The sequence below is a fragment of the Lissotriton vulgaris genome, chromosome 9 (genome assembly GCF_964263255.1).
Source record: "Lissotriton vulgaris chromosome 9, aLisVul1.2, whole genome shotgun sequence".
NCBI lineage: Eukaryota > Metazoa > Chordata > Amphibia > Caudata > Salamandridae > Lissotriton > Lissotriton vulgaris.
This window is the reverse complement of record NC_141697.1, coordinates 1,164,345,802-1,164,367,049: the sequence shown is the minus strand read 5'-3', so window position 1 is coordinate 1,164,367,049 and position 21,248 is coordinate 1,164,345,802. Positions and strand designations below refer to the sequence as shown.

Genomic DNA, 21,248 nt, shown 5'->3' with positions numbered 1-21,248 from the left:
CCCCAGTAACTTTACATTGACTGTATAAGTCATAAGCCCTGCAGGTCTTAAACCAGTGTCACTTTAGTATCAAACCCACCTCACTGAAAAACATACAAAGAGGCAAAAAAGTCTGCTTTTCCCACAGATAATCTCACCTCGGATTTCCTGCACAAGTGTTATGATCGGGAAGAACAAGGGCCACGTGTGAATCTAAAAAAGACACCAACACTGGAGAACTGTAGTTACAGGTAAGTAATTTTCTTCAGTACTGAATCATTCGTGGATTCCCATAATGGAATCAGAATAGCATGAAGTACCACAAAATAATACATCAACATTGTTCATTAGGGAATATTAAAAAAGGTTCACTTTAGCTGGAAGGGGGACCAAGGACTGCTTGTCTCACCAATGTGTCTGCCACTGCATTTAAGCAGCAGTCTTAAGGAAAGGTTTGTCAATTTCTTAATATAACTGTGCAGCAGATATCTGCAATGGCCATTTATACTTTGAGAGCCACTGAAGTGGCTTTTTCTGCTTGTCGAATCTGCTGTGATTGTCATTGCAAGCCGTGGATCTTTTATTTTCTGGCAATAGGTCAACTACTTCTAGTTCAATGAATCTTAGAAGTTTATTTATTAGGGAGCTCTTCCTTGGGGGATGTAGCTGGGGAAAAACCAGAAGATGAACAAACAGTACCAACAGACTATGGGGAAGATGCATCTTAGGTGTCAGGACAATGTCACTACAATACTACTGTAGCTAGTTTACCAGAGAGCCCTTTGTGACAGGAGGTGGTAATTCTGAGAACCTTCACTCATACATTTGTGGCTATCATCTGCGGAGCACAAGTGCAGGATTGGAATAATCAGGTGATAAATGTGTTTGGCCAGGTCCTAAAAAGACCCCTCACTAGAGGTGGTAGGCCACCAGCCCTCAAGGAGGCAGACCTATTTCCCAGTGCTTGAGGACAGCAGACTGATTTGCATATAGCCATGTCTGAACTGGGGTGGCAGAGTGGGCTAAAGAACGGTGATGGATTAAACCCAGATCTTTTGACTGGGTGTGAGTGTTTGATTGGTTCAGAAGCTCCATCCATTACCACCGCCTTTTGTACCGCTTGAGGACAGCAGCACAGCACCCAGAATGAGAGTTTGCTTACAACATACAGTTGAACAGAAGCTTGTGCCTTTGCAGCAGACCAGATTATAGGATAGACCACACAATGCAACACAATAACAGTATTTGAGGGTTTGGTCTCCAGAGGACCCACCAATTGTCAGGTGCTTGGAGCCTCTTCTCTGCACTAACAAATAAAGCTGTCACTTTCACACATGAACCCTGCACCATATGCACAGGGCTACCAAGAGTCCCCTTACACACAGAAGAGAGGTCCCTGGGAGATGTGCCTAGCCACCTCACCAGTAGAAACAGTGTCCTGGGAAGGAGGCTGTGGAAGAGATCCCGTGCTTGTAGCTAATCCTGGTAATCGTGCAACACATTGTCTCCTGTGGGCTTGCTGGACCATTACTCTGCATGAAAGCCAAGGGGTTCATGAAGAAACTCGGACAAATAGCACACCAACAGCAGTCATGCACCAGATGTAAAGGCACAGAAGTTAAGCAGGTTAGTAGCTTCAAACTGTTGGTAACAACTTGCTATGGAGCCAATCCAGAGCTTTGTGGCATATGATTATGAAAGCCAATGGGTAAAAAAAAACAAGGGAAGACATTAGGTGTATAAAGGCCACATTGTTAGGAAATTGGAAAACATGAAAGAAGCAGGTTTCAATTGCAGCGTTTGGATGAGTTTACACACAAGTGGGCGGTGCGGTGTTGACGGTACACATTTAATAGAAAGCAAAAGTCTGAATTAACAGGTTTTCAGGCATTTCACAATTTAGTTGCTAGGTGGCGCAGTATAACAAATGACTAGGATATCCTGTTTTAGGTTTACACCTACAAGTGACATAACCCTACCAAAAGGGAAACAGCCTTCATCAGTGTAAACATACAAACGCTGATAAACACCTGCACAGCCACAAGCTAAAATGGCATTCAAAGAGTGGAAAGTGAAAAAGAATGAGTTTGACTTGAAGTGAGACATTTGCCATGGGGACACTTGGCACTTATTAATGTCCACATAAAAGCAGCACAACCTTAAGCTAGCCAGGCAAAGAGTTCCGAATTCAGTGGCAACCACTCTTAAATCATCAAATGTCAGGTGTCTTAGAATGCAGGACTACAAATTAATCTGATGCAAATCAAAATTTTCAGAGGTTTCACAAGGTACTACGCTATTGACAGGGCTGACAATCATAATATTGAGTAATGAGTAGATGAATGACCGCAAACTGTGTCCAGGAATTCTAAAACCTTCGAATAAAGCACTAACATTTCTTATCCATTAATAGTCTTTTAAACCACACAGAACATGAGTGGTAACGAAATGAGAGGGTAATGAGTGAGGGGGAAAAACTTGTTATGCTTAAAACAGTCTAACATGTCCATTGGGCACACTACCAATGGGAACACACTACATATCCTGCACTACTTCAATTAAATATGTGCTTTAACAATCACTGCAAAAAAACAACTTTTGGAAACACTAGAAAAATACAGTTTGTCAATTTTAAGCACGGATTACAAAAGGTTTGGAAAACACTGAAAAACACCACTGAAAAAACATAACACTGAAAACAGGACAGTATGCAAATATTGTGAGGGTGGGAAACAGCCATTAATAATGTGCATTGAAAACAAAACACTGATGGCTAACATCTTCAGGAAACCAAAAAACTTGGTAGTGTCGTAGCAGTAGGCACATACACCACATCACGATGGCCTTGGTAATTGCGGTAGCATATAATTTACAGTAGATAGGCCTTGGTAATTGCGGTAGCATATAATTTACAGTAGATACCATTTTGGTGCCCACAAGCATAAAGGTCATTATAGAGTGCAAGTACAAGCTTAAACAATCTTACAAGGTCCTGACTGGATTACATTTTTACTATGTAGGAAAAGTACAGGGGTTGAAAGGAAACCCAATAGGACAGGATAGGTGGCGTGCAGCAAAGGTGAACACATCGGGACATGGCCCTTCGGAGTGGAGTGATGAGGCAAGGCGACTTGGTTTAAGAAAAAGGGCATGGATGCAGGCGACTAACCATGAGCATCTGGCAGGGTAAAATCGAGTAACATGGTGGCACACTCTGAAGCTTAAAAAAAAAAAAGGAGGGAATTTGACAAATTACTACAACACAAGATCTCATATCTGGTAGACCTCAAAATGCACCTTGTACACAGTGCACTTAAAGCTCTGAACCTTACACAAACTACAGCGCATCCTTCTTGCACCAGCCTCTCACAGAGAGGTGTTGGCCTCTGCATCCTCTTCCCGGTACACACTTAAGTGCGCACTCTGATCTCTCAACAATGACACAGGAGGACAAGGATTGGCTTCATTAAAAAAAAAAAAGTCATGTAAAATGATTTCCCATTCAATGACTATGGAGACTGTAGATCCAAAATGGCCAGATCACTGCCAAATTTTCATGCACTACAAAGTCATTACATGAACTTCATTTATTCGGTTATTAAACTTTAACATGGATTCTTCATTTCAAGACCTGCATTTGACACCGCGGCAAAGAGGGAACATTAGGGATTATGTTACTTACCCAGTAAGCATCTGTTCTTGGTATGTAGAACTGTAGATTCACATGCTTTGCATACTACTGCCATTTAGTGTTTGATCCAGATGTTTGGAAGTTGTTTTTCTTCGAAAAAGTATTTTCCAGTCACAAGGTAAGGTGACTACTCCTTTCGGTGATAGTGCGCATGGGCATAGACTCCATTGTTGGATTGTTTTCCCGCAAGAGGGTGAGAATGAAGAAAGTGAGTAGTACAGAGATGTCCCTGCGTATGTAATGTAAATATAGAGAACTGCAACAAGTACATGTGCCAAGGGAGGTGGGAGGGTGCATGTGCATCTACAGCTCTACATACCAAGAACAGACGCTTACTGGGTAACCATCTGTTGGAGGCATGTGTGCTGTAGATACACATGCTTTGCATAGACTATATAGCAGTGGTCTCCAAAAGCGGTGGCTAACGAGTAGTGTCTTTAGCACTGCTTGTCCTTAATTGGCTTGGTGACGTGCTAACACATCCACACAATAGTGTTTGGTAAATGTGTGAGGTGTGGACCATGTTGGTGCCTTACACATGTCAGCTATCTGAATGTTACCTAGAAAGCCCATAGATGCTCCTATTTATCGAGCGGAATGCGCTCTAGGAGGTATAGATAGCATTATTTTAGCTTTAGCATAGCAAGTTTGAATGCATTCAACAATCCACCTTGAAATACCAGATTTAGAGATAGGATTGCCTGTGTGAGGTGTAGCAAATGCAACAGTTGCTTTGCATTACAAAAAAAAGATTGTTCTTTCAATATAGTATAGCAATGCTCTTTTGACAAAGTGTGTGAACAGATCTTTCTGCTACTGAATCAGGTTGAAGAAAGAATACAGGTAACTCAACTGATTGGTTAATATGAGAGGCAGAAACAACTTTTGGAAGGAATTTTGGGTTGGTGCAAAGAACTCTCTTTATGAAGCTGAAAGAAGGTTCTAAGGTTAAAACCTGTAGCTCACCAATTCTTAATGAAGTGACAGCGATGAAGGCAACCTTACATGAAATAAACTAATGGACAAATGTGTAATGGATCAAAAGGTGGACCCATGAGTCTTGTAAGCACAATGTTCAGATTCCAAACTGATGCAGGAGGAATTCTGGCTGGTATTATTCTTTTTAGGCCCTCCATAAAAACTTTAATTACTGAAACCTTGAACAAAGATACATTTTGTCTGTTATGCAAATATGCGGCTACTGCTGCAAGGTGCAATCGAAAGGATGTGTAGGCTAGTCCTGCTCGCTGTAGATGCAAAAGCTAACATTTTGAATAGAGGCATCTAGTGGCTCGATATTGTTGTTACAATACACAACACATCTTTTCCATTTTGCCGCATAACATTCTCTAGTGGTAGGATTTATTGCTCCTTTAAGAATAGTCATACAACATGGCACCAAATTAGGACGTCAGGAGCCAAATCACTAGATTGAGCTCCCTGGGGTTTGGGTGTTTTATTTCTCCATGGTTCTGAGTGAGAACGCTGGAATTGAGATGCAGATTTTGATGTGGAACCACTGACAATTCCAAGAGTGTGGAGAACCACGGTTGACAGGCCAATGTTGGAGCCACCAAAATCAGTGTGAGCGATGTCTGCCTGAGTTTTCCAACCAGAAACAGAAGGAGGGTGAGAGGCCGTAAAGCGTAGGCAAATATCCCTGTCCAATTCATCCACAGGGCATTGCCTTTGGATAGAAGGGGTAGGAAGCTAGCGGCGAAGTTTGGGCATTTTGACTTGTCCACTGTGGTGAACAGATCTATTTGTGGGCATCCCCATTGTTGAAAGTATGGTAGGAGAACTTGGGGATGAAGTATCCCTTGTGTATTAGTTGCTGCATCCTGCTGAAGAGATCAGCAATTTGATTGTTCACTCCAGCGAGGTGCTCTGCCAGAAGGTATATTCTGTGATGGATTGCCCAACGCCAAATGGTCTGAGAGAGGCGTGCTAGTTGAAGAGTGTGCCCCCCCCCCAACCCCCACTTTTTGTACATAGTACATACCCGTCATATTGTCCGTATGGACTAAGACAACAACCCCAATGAGGTGTGTCAAAGGCTTTCAGTGCTAGATACACAGCTAGAAGCTCTAGATAGTTGGGTGTGGAGACTTTTGTGCTTGTTGTCCCACAGACCCTGAATTATCATCAAGTACTGTAGATGGGCACCACAACTTGTGAGAAATGCGTCTGTTAGCAAGATCTGTGGAACAAGGTTGATGAAGGGCCGCCCTTTTGTTAAGTGTTGTGTGTTCCACTACTGCAGAGAGCGATTGGTGTGGCTGTCTACCAACACTAGGCCTGTTAATTGACCCTGTGACAGATTCCACTGACGTACTGACCATTCTTGCAGGGGACGCATGTGTAATCTTGCATTAGGCACTACTGCAAAACAGGATGCCACCATTCCCAGCAGCTGCATGACAGTCCTGACTGGTTGGTCTGAAACTGTAGTCACAGTTTGAATGTTTCAAATTCTGGCTGCATTGGGAGAGGCTAGAGCTGTATGAGTGTTTAGAGTCACTCCCAGTTAGGACTGTATTTGTGGAGGGTGAGACTTGTGCATTGACAATAAACCCTAATCAGTAGAGTACATCTAATGTAGTCTGTGTGCTGCACACTTTTGGTGGGTGCTGGCTTTGATGAGCCAATCATCTAGGTATGGGAAGACCTGAATCTGTTGTCTTCTGAGAAAAGCTACGACTATTGCAAGACATTTTGTGAACACTCTGGGAGGAGTAGTTACTCCAAATGGGAGTACTTTGGAATGATAGTGTGTCCCTGCTATCACAAATCTGAGATATTTGCTATGTGCTGAGTGAACCGGAATGTGAAACATGTGTCTTAAGTTAAGTGTGAACATAAAATTGCCTTGCTGTAGAAGTGGAAGCAGTAGTTGAAGCGTAACCATATGAAAATGTTCAGACATTATGTACAGGTTTAACATTCTTAGGTCCAAAATAGGTCTTAAGGAGCCGTCCTTTTTGGGGATTAGAAAGTACAGAGAGTTAAGCCCTGATCCTTGGCACTGTAATGGAGCTGGTTCCCACTTGTTAAAAGAGCGTGTACCTCTTGTTTGAGGTGCTGTAGTTGCAATGCCGAGAGTTTGAGTGCGAGGGGAAAAATTGGGAGAATTGCTGGTGAGCTCCAGGAAATAACCATGTTGGATAATGTCTAGTACCCATTTGTCTGATGTTAGTGATTACCAAATGGGGAAAAACTCTTGAAGTCGGGGGGGGGGGGGAATGCAGGTATTCAGGGGTGTGGACTTTAATAAAATATCTACTTGTTCATGGGGCAGGGTGCTTAAAAAAATCTACTTGTCCCTTTTGTGCCATGTAATGCAGTGACAATTATGGCAGCAATCTCATTATATAAGAGCTCTGAAAGAACTTCTGTTTATGCTAGGGCACCTTCCATAGTAAGATTTGAATACTAGCAATTCCCTAATGTTACAACATTTCCGCAGATCCACATACTTTGGCTGAAGGTAATGGTAAGCAACATTTCCAGGGTTGGAATGCCCTTTTGTGTCTATGCAAACCTACTACCTTGCATGCTTTAAGGGTTTTCGCCAACTCTTCTCTAATCTTTTCCCACACTGAGAAAGGTTGGAAATTTACTCCTGTATATGGCAGCCATAAAACTTCTTCCAGGGTTGGGAAAAAAGTGGTTGGGTGAACTTGCAAAACTCGCATGAGGAAATTACACCTGCATTTTTGCTCATTGTAAAATGCAGTTCACAAATATTTTCTAGGAGTATTATTTTTTTGGCCTGCTTCTGTAAAGTCTTGTGAATTCACAATAACAGTACACCTGCACTGAATGCAAGGTCATGGGTGCACTTCTGACACTTTATTTAATATTCGGGCCTCTAATTAGGTCTGGCGGAACCATGGCCTTTTGTGTTCAATAAATTTGGTCTCTCTCCATTGGCTAGCTTAACTGTGAGTGGCAGCATTCTGTTCTTTCACAAGGCACACATTGAGACAGTCATTTTGTTCAATGTGTGCTTATTGAGACCAAAACAATTTTATTGTTTGCCAATATTTGTTATAATGGTGAGGGCCCGGCAGCTCCCACATCGATAAGGTTTTACAAAAACCATGACAAAACAAATCACTCATTGCCAAATCGAAAAGGAGGAGCAGCAATTTCAGACCTACTGGCTTTGCCAATGCTTATGTTATGTTTCCCATAATCTTATTAAAACTGGTTACACTGATTTTATTATATTTTTGAGAAATACTAGCATGCAAAACCCATTTTACTAAATGCTGCTGCAAAGAAATGCTATCTAAACTTTTACAGTAGTTCAGCGACATGTTTTTTCCTCGTATTTGTATACGAACATTTTATTTTAAAAGCAAAGAATCAATCTTGCTTGCAAGCTTCTGCAAATATTTGCATCTAATCAGAGAGCATTCTGGGAGCATTATACATAGCCTCATATTGCTAAACATTGAAAACGTGTGCGCACGTTTTTATAGTGAAAACAGTGTCAGTAGTGAATTTTTAGCTTACGACATTTACTAAGAGCGCTCACCCTAAAAATAAAGGCTTTGCATTAATGAACCATAAATACAAGTCTTAACAGCATTAACACATGGACACAAATATTACCTTATTTGCAGGCAATGCCTTTCCCGGATTCATAATGTGGTACAGTAAACTGGTAGCCAAGGGTTTGAGCTGCAGGGGGTAGGGCCTTCTTGTCCCAAGGACACAATATACATGAAAACGTGTTGCCCTTGACCCCAAACAATGTGTCCCGGGTTATAGGAATTCCACATCCCTGCTACTTATTGGGGGAAGGGAAGTTATGCATTGGCGCGCTCTTACCCTGTATCCTCCTCTATAGAAAACTCTAGAGGGAGAGGGCTGTGTGTTTGATTTATAGGCAGAACCATTAATGTCTGAAGATATACTTCAGCACCCCCCTCTATAAAATGAGCAGCAAAAGGATCCTCGGTTTGATGGGGACTGAGCGCTCCCATGGACTTAGTCACGTTCGTGTCATTTTCCATTTTTTCTAGGGCCTCATCTACTTGAGATCCAAAGAGAGGTTTATTAAAAGTGGTCTGAGTTTGCTCTCAAGAGCATTAGAGACTACTAGTGAGTCTAAAGGCAACAATGCCTTAATAGAAATGGGATCAGATTGGGGGGGGTTGTATTTTTTGTCAACCCTAGGTGTTAGAATGCGGGCCCAAACAGGGTCCTTCAATATTTCATCAGCATGTCTCATCGTGCCCTTTAACATAGGAAGACTGACTTGTCTTAGGTGTAGACCCGAGCATCTCAAATAAAAAAAGTCTTATTCCAAAGACTCTTCGTATAACGTAACCCCATGATAAGCTGCTGCTCTTGAAATCAACTCTTGATAAGCTGCATCATCTGAAACTAATGGCTTTGCAGGGTATTAATCTGGATCCTTATCCATGAATGGATCAATATTACGGTCACCCCCATGGATCTGCTGGTAAATGACTATTGAGATCATCATCCCATATATTAGGCTGTGTATGAGTAGACCCCTGAGATGTAATGCTTAGAGGATACAAGCCTGGCAATTGTGGTAGTGGAGAAAATGGTGGAGGTGGACAGGATTGAGGATTAGAATTAATGAAGTTACTTACCTTCGGTGATTATAAATCTGTGAGAAACATAGGTCAGTTATAGATGCTTTAACTTGTAATTACCCCCAGGTGTTAGACTGGATCCGGAAAGTTTTTTCGTCAGCAGTACCCCTGCGCGTCGAAAGGGGGCGTCTTTCAACTCCACGTTGGTCTGCGTCGTGCTCGCCAGGATGACATCCTGGTAGCTACTTAGACGCTGCCCTCGCTGAAGTCAGTTCTGTACACGACTTTCAACGCCAGAGTGCAGAGCCATGCAAGACACTGACCACTGGTGCACAAAACTAGCGCCCTGAAAGAAAATCCTTAACCCTAGAAGTCAGTTCGCAGAATGTGGAGGATGGGTGGGGTGGTAAGGAATCTATAACTAAACTATGTTTTTTACAGATATATCATTACCAAAGGTAAGTAACTTATTCATCTGAAAAAAACAGTTCTAGATCATTTACTATAGAATAGATACCCCAGCAATACCAACCCTGGAGGTGGGTCTGCAAACTAAGTTCACATCAGAAAGTCCTGGAGAACAGAACGGCCAAAGAAGCTGTCTCTCTGGACTTGGATGTCCAGGCAGTAGTGTTTGGGGAACGTGTGCAGCAATCCCATATAGCTGCCTGACAGAATGCCATTTAGGGGGACTCCTCACCCCAAAGCAGTAGTAGTAGCTGCCGTCGTCCTGGTGGAATGGGCGCGCAGCCCACGGAGGCTCCATCTTTGCCAAAGAATAGCAGGCTTTGATACACAGAACGACCCACCTGGAGATGGTCAGTTTGTGCACGGCCCGACCTTTCTTAGCGTACACGTAACCAACAAAGAGCTGGTCGTCCACCCGGAATTGTTTGATGCGATCCAAGTAGAAGGAAAGCACACATTTTGGATCCAGACTGTGGAGCCTATCCCTCTTTTGAAGGAGACAGAAAGAAGGTGGGCAAAGTGGTGGTTTGGCCAATGTGGAAAGTAGTAACCAGTTCGGGAAGAAAGGAAGGTCTAGTTCTAAGGACGACCTTGTCCGGATGGACAGCCAGAATAGGTGGTTTGGAAGAAAGAGCTTGTAGCTCACTCACCCTGCATGCAGAGGTGATGGCCACCAGAAAGGCAGTTTTCAAAGTGAGAAGTTTGAGAGGACACAGTCATGCAACGGCTCAAAGGGAGCGCACAGCAGATTTGTAAAAACCAAGTTGAAGTCCCAATGGGGCATTATGAAGGAAACAGGAGAAAAAGATGAGTAATGCCCTTAAGGAATCTATTTACAACATTGGACTTGAAGAGAAGGATGATCAGGAAGCCTAAGGAAGGTTGAAATGGCGAGAGGTAGCCCTTTAGAGTGCCCAGAGCAGAGCCCCGCTGGGCCTAAAGAAAAGAGTAACATGAGAACCTCAGAAAGAGGGGTGGAAAGGGGATCCACAGCCTTTGCTGTGCACCATGCCACAAATTTGTTCCATCTGCAGGCGTATACCGTCTTAGTGGAGAGACGCCTGGCTGCCAAGATAACATCGCAGATTTCGGGAGGCAGGTCAAACCATGTCAACTGCTGCCACTCAATCTCCATGCAAGGAGGCTGGCCAGGTTCGGGTGGAGGACCGTCCCCTGCTGCTGCGACCGAAGATCCTCCTGAAGAGGCAGTCAAATCAGAGGATCGATGGCCATGTTGAGCAGCTCGGGATACCAGACTCTTTGTGCCCAATCCAGAGCCACAAGAATGACTTATGCCCAGTCGCGCTTTATTTTCTTCAGCACTCTGGGCAGAAGTGGTATGGGCGGAGGGGCATATAGAATACCGCAACTCCACTCGCAACGAAAAGAGTCACCTAGCGAGTGCCGCCTTGGCAATTCCAACGCACAGGATTGCGGACAATGCGCATTCTCTTCGGTGGCAAATAAATCTAACCAAGGCTCTCCGCACTGTTGAAAGAGACCTTGCACCACCTCCGAGTGATGACGCCATTCGTGATCCATAATGCACCTGCGGCTGAGTTCGTCCGCCCTGGCAATCAGTGAACCTGTCAGGTGTTGAACCACCAGGGATATGCCCTGATGTCCCAGCCATGTCCAGAGGTGGAGGGCCTCTGGACATAGGGTCCACAACCCCACCCCATCCAGTTTGTTGTAGTACCACATGGCGGACGTGTTGTCCGTGAACACCTGCACTACTCTTTCCCGGACAGAGGGAAGGAATGCTTTGAGTGCAAGATGAATCGCCCGAAGCTCCAGATGGTTGATGTGGAGCCCGGACTCCGCTAGAGACCAGAGGCCTCTGATCTCTGCCTCTCCGTGAGGCCGACACATCCGAGAAGTGATGCATCGGTCACCACTGTTAAATCTAGTTGAGGAATGGAGAGGGATCTGCAGTCGACCCAATTCTGGTTCGTTAGCCACCACTGCCATTGATGTGCAGTGCCCTGCGAGATCTGGACGCAATTGGACATGTTCCCCTGACGTAGGGCCCACTGGAACTTAAAAGTCCCATTGCAGAGCCGCATATGCCATCTGGCATGGTTCACCAGCAGGATGCAGGAGGCCATCAGACCCACTAGCCTGAGGGTCATCCTGACTGGAACCCAGGATAGAGGGTGAAGGATCGGAATCACAGCCAGAATATCCTGGACTAGCTGTTCGGGAGGATAGACCCGAAACTGTGTAGTGTCCAGAACCACTCCGATGAAGAGAAGCTTCTGTAAGGGAATCAGGTGCAAATTCGGCACGTTGATGAAAAACCCCAGCAAATGCAGGAGATCGGCTGTAGTCTGGAGGTGGGAGATGACAGCCTGGGGCGAGCCCACCTTCAACAGCCAGTCGTCGAGATAGGAGAAGACTGGGACTTCTGTTCTGCATAGATTAGCTGCCACCACCGCCATCACTTTCGTGAACACCCGAGGGGCGCTGGTAAGGCCAAAGGGGAGCACAGTAAACTGAAAATGCTCGTGGCCTACAGTGAACCGCAGGTAGTGCCGGTGGGCCGGCAGGACAGGGATGTGAAAGTAAGCGTTCTGCAAGTCCAACGTACCATCCAGGATCGAGGGTAGACAGGACCTGAGCTAGCGTCAACATTTTTAACTTCTCCTTCTAAAGGAAGCGGTTGACTTTCCTATGATCCAAGATAGGACGCAGGCCTTTGTCCTTCTTGGGCACCAGAAAATAGTCGGAACAACCACCACAACCTACTTCTGGGACAGGAACGTGCTTGATGGCTCCCTTGGCCAAGAGTGCTGAAACTTCCTGTTGGAAAAGGCCCAGATGATCCTCAGATAGGAGATGGTACTGAGGTGGCATGGTTGGAGGGGGGAGTCTCCCAAGATGAGGGAGTAGCCCATTCGGACTATCTGCAAAACCCACCTGGCTGACGTGATGGTGCACCAGTGGGGGAGGTGATGGCAAATCCTGCAGCCCACAGGCATTTGGTGGCCCTGAAATGTCGGACTAGGAGGGTTTGGAGGCCACTGCAGAGGGGGCTGTGGGGAACTGGCCCGCCCGCTGGCCCCCAGAACCACGGTGTTGGTCCCCACGTCCCGAACAGCTTGCGCTGGCCTGTGGGACGTGGTGGGGCACCCCTTCCATAGCCACGAAAGGGGCGAAAAGCAGACTGTGCAGGGTGGGTGGTGGAGAGGCCCAAGAACCTGGCCGTAGCCCGAGAGCCCTTTAAGCGCTCCAGCGCGGTGTCTGCCTTGTTGCCGAATAGGTACCTTTGGGCTGGCCCCCCTTCTTTACTTAAAACGAAGGGTAGGTCCACAATAAATTGTGAAAAAAGTAGAGGCCAATACACACCCCTGACGCAATCCATCGACAATTTCGATCTTCTGAGATAGACATCCCTCTGTGTCCAAGATTATCTGCGCCCAATTGAGAGCATGTAATACAAAGCACGGATCTCAGTACATATATGAACACATACAAATTACCTTCACTGTAACGAACATGCAATTCAAAGTAGTTTCCTTGTATTTTCAAAGCAGGTTGTGGGCATGTGCCTACTCTTTAATGATTACTTGAGGACTTGTTACTATCACTACTGCTTTGTTCCAGCTATGCACTAACAAATCTTTTCCGCAAACAGTTTAGCCTGCATCTCCGGTGGGCAGAGAATCTCCAAAAACAGATGATCTGTCCATATAATCACAGGACACATTGTTTTGCATGTACCTAAATGCATTTATAAAGCCAGTAACTGATTAACCAATGGCGGAGAACATGCAACTGATAAAACGTGCAACCACTTTTACCGATTTCTGTCACAATATGTTGCTATTGGCGGTTTCTAGCACAGCCAGGTGGCAGTAAACCCTTCAAAGATGTGCAAATTAATAGTTACGTCTTCTTCCAGGAATTGCAGGTTCCTAATCAACAATTCCTTACTTTTGAAAAGTCACAGCCTGTACCAGTGCTTAATTTGACCCAGTGGTTTTCGGTTTACTAATTCAATATCTATTAAAAGTGACTAATACCTGCCACCCAAACTATTCTTATAGCTTTGAGGGCCTTGAGTAGTCTGGACTGTCACACTTGTAGGAGTGTGATTGTTAATATTTGTGTTGCGGCAGTCATTGGCCATGCTGGAAGGAGCAGGGGGTGGTGCAAATTGCAGTGGGCTTCTGATGAGGGCACTAGCTGTTTTTCTTTTAACACAAATTAACAACTATAGACCTTAAGTCCATGAAAACCTGCTACTCTGAGCCTAACGGAAGAACTAAATGGACCCATGACATCTCTCTCTCCTCCCCCCCCCCCCCCCCCCACCACCCCAAACTCGTCCCCCCGGGCTTTCTGTACCCACATCCCTGTCAATCTCATTGTTCCAATTCCTTCAGACCTTATAATGTATTCTCAAAGTACACCTCGGACATCCCCAGCACTAAAAGTACATTTGATAAATAGAATTAGGATTAGTTACTTACCTGTAATCCTAGTTCTCTTCCAGGGGTATACTCAAAGTCATAAACACTGAATAATCTCCGCCCATAAGCGGGAACCCGGAACATATAGACAAATACATATATATGTGTAAATATGTAAAAGTGTACATAGTTCTAAAACAATTATACACATATACATGTATAAACTAATATGCAGCCCTGCTCATAACCTAAAGGCTAATACAGCCATAATTACACACTTTCTGCAGAATGAAAATAATCCATAAAAACCAATGCACGAAAACGGCATGAGCCTGAAATGCATTCTGCAGACAAACCTTTTATTTTCATCAAAGAACATGTAATAAAAGGCAATTAGCCTAAGCAGGCTCCATAAAGAAATAACATCCCTGTACAGAAAAGCAGACTGACACCTCGCCTTTAAGGCCTCAGAGAATCTGAACACTTTGCCTTTAAGGCATCCTGGGGAACCCTGCTCCCATCATGCCCCACAGGTGGCAGTTAGGTCAGTTCTTTTGTACGGTACAGGAAACCTTGCAGGAACCTGCATACAGAAATGCAATAACTAATTAAAAACATAATGCTACTGCACGCCCGGGGAGGCGGGAGGGTGCTTATGACTGATGAGTATACCCCTGGAAGAGAACTAGAATTACAGATAAGTAACTAATCCTTCTCTTCCAGGGGATACTCATCAATAGTCATAAACACTGAATAGAGTAGCAAGCTCATACCCACTTCCGAGCGAGCAGAATAGAGTAAATCAGTTTGACACACATCTTAGCTAGTATTAGCAAACAAGTTTAAGTGATGCCTGCCCAACCGGAGCATCTGCCTGCGTGTCTGAATCAAGACAGTAATGGCAAGTAAAAGTATGGACTGAACACCAAGTAGCTGCCTTACAGATTTCTGCCATAGTAACATTCCTAAGGAGAGCTGTGGTGGAAGCTTTCCCTCTCATAGAATGAGCCTTTGGCCTTCCTAACAAAGACCTGTTAGCTAATTGATAAGCTAGTAAAATGCAAGAAAAAATCCACCTAGATATGGATTTCTTGGAAGCTGCAGAGCCCGCATTAATAGGACCATAGTTAACAAACAAGCGGTCTGACTTTCTCAATGTCTTTGTTCTGTCCAAATAAAACTTGAGAACCCTCTTAAGATCTAAAGAGTGGAGAGATCTTTCTGGAGGATTTGCAGGGTTTGGAAAGAGTCGGCAAAGTTATAGTCTGATTAATGTGAAAGTCTGAAACAACCTTGGGTAGAAAAGCAGGATGCATTTTGAGTACTACTCTATTAGCATGATACGCAGTGAAAGGGTTCCTTACAACAAAGCCTGGATCTCGCTCACCCCGCGAGCAGAGGTAATGGCTACCAATAACGCAACTTTCCAAGTTAAATGCTGTAAGGAAGCTTTGTGAATTGGCTCAAAAGGAGCTCCCATTAACTTAGTTAGCACCACGTTCAAATCCCAAGGAGTAGAGGGAGATCTGACTGCAGGATACACCTTTTTTAAGCCTTCCAGAAAGTCTTTCTCCACCTGCAAAATAAAGAAAGAAGTCTGGTTAGGTGACTTTCTATAGGCGGCGATTGCTGCAAGATGAACTTTAATAGAGTTAAACTGAAGGCCAGACTTCGCCAAGTGCAGCAAATAAGGTAAAATCACCTGCTCTTGACCTTGGAAGGGGTCATGTCCATTGTCCACACACCATAGAAAAAAGCGTTTCCACTTGAAAGCATATGACCTCCTCGTAGAAGGCCTCTTCGCCTCTTTAAGGAAATGCATACAGTCTGGATTCAACTGCAAGTGACCATACTGGATGACTTCAGGAGCCATGCTGCCAGGCGTAGGGAGGACAAGTTGGGGTGGAACACTCTCCCCTCCTGCTTGGATAGAAGATCTGGGCGACATTGGCAATTTCCTGTGCGGTACTTCCGACAACTGAAGGAGATCTGGAAACCACCACTGGCAAGGCCACTCCGGAGCAATAAGAATAATCCGGGAGGTGATTCTGTACATCTTGTTGATCACTGTTGGTATCAATAGGGTCGGTGGAGAAGCGTACAGTAAGTTCTGACACTAATCTATCAAAAGGGCATTCCCTTGAGATCCGACCTGGGGAAACATGGATGCGAAGATGGAGCATTTTGCGTTTCCCGCGTCTGCAAACAGGTCAATGTCTGGAGTTCCCCATGCTTGAAAAAAAACTGTCTACGACTTGGTAGTTGAGGACCCAATCATGAGCCTCTACAAAGTCCCTGCTGATGAAATCCGGCCTGAGAATTGAGTGAGCCCGGCAGATGCACCGCTACAATCGACAAGTCTCTTGCTAGTAACCAGTTCCATATGGTCTGGGCCTCCAAGGAGAGTCCTTGACCGGGTACCCACCTGTTAGTCTAAATAATACATTGTTGTTGTATTGTCTGTTTGAATCAGGAGGGATTGATACTTGACCGATGGAAACAGGGACTTGAGAGCTAGATGTACTGATCTGAGCTCTTGCAGATTGATGTGATAGCCCCTCTCGGATTCTGACCATAGCCCTTTTACTTGGAGAGGGCCCATATGAGCACCCCAACCCTGGAGAAAGGCATCTGTGATCAAAGTTTGAGTTGGAGGATCCTGATGAAACGGCACTCCTTTCATTATGTGCGACCTCTTCATCCACCATCGAATGGAATATTTGGCTCTCTGATGAAGGATTATCTGATCCTCCCAGCAACCCGACATCTGCATCCATTGATCTTCCAAGCACTGCTGTAGTGGACACATGTGCAACCTTGCGTTTGGTACTATAAAGATGCACGATGCCATTGACCCCAGTAGAGAGGACACTTGGCGAACTGTCGGGAAACTGGTATGAAGAAGAGACTGACATTTTGTCCGAAATGATAACCACCTCTCCTCCGAAGGACACACGTTTACATTTTCTGTGTCCAGGAAGGATCCCAGATAGTGAATCTTTTGAGTTGGGTTTAGTATGGACTTCTTGAATTGACCTGAAGTCCCAACTTGAGCAGAAGTTGAAGGCATCTAGCAAGATGATCTTCCAGTAGAGATAGGGACGAACTTTTCAGAAGCCAATCGTCCAAGTAAGGGTAAATGAAAATGTTCTGCTTCCGAAGGAAAGTGGCTACCACCGCCATACACTTGGAGAATGTTCGGGGAGCTGACTTCAGCCCAAACGGAAGTACTGCATATTGGTAATGATGCACAGACACTAGAAACCTCAGAAACTTGGGATGTCCTTTGGAGATCGGAACATGAAAGTATGCGTCCTTCAGATCGATGGAACACATCCAGTCCCCTTGATGGAGTTGAGGGACGATTTGATGGAGCGCTAAAATTCAAAATTTCTCCCTTCGAATGAATCTGTTCAACAATCTCAAATCCAGTATAGGTCTGTACTCTGCAGTGGGACCTTTCTTTCTCACCAGGAAGAAGCAAGAGTGTAGCCCTTGATTTCTCTGCGGAAGCGGAACTCTATAGCTTTTTTGTTTAATAGGCTTTTCACTTCCTTTTGTAGAAGACTGTAGTGTTGATGACAAACACCTTTTGGAGTTATGGAAGGTGGTGTTTTTTTTAATTTGAGGAGATATCCGTTCTGAACGATGTCTATGACCCACTTGTCTTTTGTCAATCTTCTCCACTCGTCCAGATATAACGCAATGCTTCCTCCTACCGGAGTGGACAACAGCCTTGGAGGAAGATCTGTCTCATTGTTTGAGGTTGTTTTGAAACAGTAGACTGCTGCCTGTTTCCACCTCTGCCTCGCCCAGGCCTGCGTTGCTGAAACTGCGACCTCTGTTGAGACTGGCCCTGGTTTTGCTAAGACCAGTTAGACGTTTGCCCCCGCTGCTGAAACGACCTGTTGTCGTAGGGACGAAAAAGACGTAGAAACTCCTTTTTTTCTAGACCAACAGCTTTTAGAGTATCTAATTCAGCCTTCATTTTGGCCATCTCATCGTCCGCATACGAGCCAAACAACATTGATCCATTGAAGGGCAAATTAACTATTTTCCTTAGGGCATCGGACTTCAGGCCCTTGAGGCGAAGCCATGCTGACAGTCTGGAGCAGATGCCATGGGCATAACCTTGCGCTGCTAAATCCGCGGAGTCAGCCGCCGTACTAATAATTTGGTTGGCAACCAAACCACCTTCTTCCACAATCTCCAAGATGTCTTTCTGATCCTCCTTAGGCAATCTCTCAACAAATCTTGTCAGAGAGTCCCATAGAAGACGGTCATAGCGACCCAGCAGAGCCGCAGGACTCACCACTCTCATAACAGACCCAGCCGTATTACACATTCTCCGTTGCAAGGAGTCCATGTTCTTGCTGTCCTTTTCCGGTGGAGCAGATGAAATGGACGTAGCCGAATGTGCTTTCCTGGCCGCTGCCACTATGAGTGAATCCGGTGGTGGGTCAGTGCAAAGAAGTAAAGGATCCTGATCCGGTGCCTTTTACTTCTTTGCAATTCTAGAGGGCCCTGAGCCCACTGTAGCAGGTGTTAAAAATGTCTTCATTGCAGGTTCTATCAATCCTGGCACCAAAGGAAGTAGAGGTCTAGCTGACTACTTATGATGTAGAGTTTCAAATATAACGGAAGATGTAACAGGGGGCACAGACATCGTTAAATTTGTTAGCTCCCCGACAATACTTCACTGAAATTTCCTAGATCATCAACGGGAGATATCCTGGAAGGTGGTGTTGATGAAATTGTGGGGGAATAGTCTCTGTAAGACGACCTCGTTGAGGTGGACGTGGTAGGAAATCTCTGCCTTCTCCTAGGAATAGGAGACCGATGAGGTCTACTGCGGTCCCTGGAGTGTGAACGCCTCTTCACTAGAGATCTAGATCGTCTTGGACACCTACCAGCCGGTGGTCTTGAACATTCTAGAGCAAGGGGTCTATCACCAGTAGTAGGCTGCATTTTCCAATGACTGATGCTCTCCAACCATATAGGGGACATACCAGCAGGTGACTTGCGCCCCGGAGAGCCCTCCGGGGTTACCTGCACAATTTTTATTCCCATAGACGACGAACTCCTTACATACTGTGGAGATCTAGACGTCGGTCTAGTTGCTTCTTCCCCAGGAACCAATTGCCTGTCCCTCGATGTCGAGCCAGAATGCACCACCATAGAAGATGCCTGGTGAGGAGAGGCTCTGACAGATGGAGATCTGTTCTAAGAAGCCCTCAACGTCGGGTCTTTCGACGTCGATCATGGTTGGTCAGTAGGTGTCCTAGACGTCTGCTCCGACCTCGACAAAGACCCGTGACTGGTCCGAGAGGTCGATCTAGAGTGTCTCAACGCCGACCTTGGAGCAGGTGGCGGAGACCGACGTCTATTTTCTTGATGTCGGTAGCCTTTTCGACATCGAACAAGACTTTTCATGCCTCGAGCCCGAAGCATGCCTCAACGTCGACCCTTGCCTCGACGGCGACCTTGATCTTCTCTTCTCAGGTCTCGACGTCTATCTACTCTTAGCCCTCGACCTATTTCTCACCCTCGGCGCAGTCTTCACTGCAATCGACACCACATGCCGACAGGCTTCTCGATGGCGATCTTGATCTCGGTTTCGACGTCGACTTGTTTCTTAAAGGTGATGTCTTCGACGCCGGTTTATTTCTTTCCACTGGTCTCGACGTCGACATACTGATGGCGATCTAGACTTCGACCTCACTTTTTCACTCGCCTTAGACGTCACCTCATGACGCCTTTTCTTACTCCTACCATCAGGAGAAGCAGATCTTCGACGTGTTGAAGGAGAGGAGGGCCTTGAAGATGAAATTTCACTTCTTGCACCCTTTTCATGATGTTTCTCCCTCTCCATAAGCCCCAAAAGACAAATCTTTTCTCTTTTCTTCAGAATTCTTCTGGAAAGCTTGAGGCAGTGGTAACATTTCTCTATGTCATGTGTGGAAGGTAAACAAACCACACAAACAGAATGAGGATCTGTTTTGGACATCTTCCCAAAAGAAGGACATTTGTAAAATAAAGGTGGCATAACGGACTAAAAATTAACTTTGAATTAGTCAGAAAAGATTGAAAAATACCACCAACAGTCCAGACTGTCGAAAAAAAGTAGGAAAAAAACAAATTGACTGAAAAACAATCAAATTCAGTAGAGCTCCAATTCCCTCACAGAACAAGCCAGAAAAAAAGCTGACCTAACTGCCACCTGTGGGGCATGATGGGATTAGGGTTCCCCTGGAGGCCTAAAGGTAAAGTATTCAGATTCTCTGAGCCCTTAAAGGCGAGGTGTCAGTCTGATTTTCGGTACAGGGATGTTATTTCTTTATGCAGTCTACTTAGGCTAATTGCCTTTTATTACATGTTCTTTGATGAAAATAAAAGGTTGTTTGTCTGTGGAATGCATTTCAGACTCATGCTATTTTCTTGCATTGTTTTTTATAGATTTTCATTCTGCAGAAAGTATGTAATTATGGCTGTATTAGCCTATACGTTATGAGCAGGGCTGCATATTAGTTTATACATGTATACGTGTATAATTCTTTTAGTACTATGTACTCTTTTTATATATTTACACATATATATGTGTTTGTCTATATGTTCGGGGTTCCCGCTTATGGGCGGAGATTATTCAGTGCTTATGACTATTGATGAGTATCCCCTGGAAGAGAACTAATTTGCCACTGAACCATTCTGTTACCATGGTTGGAAGCCAACTATTTTGACCATTTCTCCAGTTTACCACTGGAGATCGAAAGGGTAACAGTTAAGCCACTGGAGAAGAGGACTAACCTGGTACATTGCTTGGTCCTTCCATCCCGCCGCCTGCTGTAGACTCCATCTGTGCATTGCTCTCGTCAAACTCACATTTGAAGATGCAGAGCAAGCAGGATATCCTGTAATCTAGCCGTACATTCAAGATGAACTGCAATATCGCATCAAATGGAGACAAAGTAGAGACCAATATTACGGAACTCTTGTTCAGTCCAAATTCGTGCTAAGACATTGTCAGCCCACCTCACCCTATGTACCCAGCATGCCACCCAATGCAAAAGTGAGATGGGAAGGGTTTATCAGGTGGATAAGTACTATGGAGAAAAAAGTTGA

At 44.9% G+C, this 21,248-nt stretch overlaps 1 protein-coding gene across 1 annotated transcript in view; it reads right to left on the bottom strand.

The window, feature by feature from the left end:
* ITPR1 (inositol 1,4,5-trisphosphate receptor type 1) overlaps positions 1-21,248 on the bottom strand; it is a 1,666,678-nt gene that overhangs the window by 782,108 nt on the left and 863,322 nt on the right. Inside the window, exon 23 of the mRNA XM_086939209.1 lies at positions 20,934-21,066. Coding sequence (XP_086795335.1) covers positions 20,934-21,066 — 133 coding nt within the window. The remainder of the gene's footprint in view (positions 1-20,933; positions 21,067-21,248) is intronic.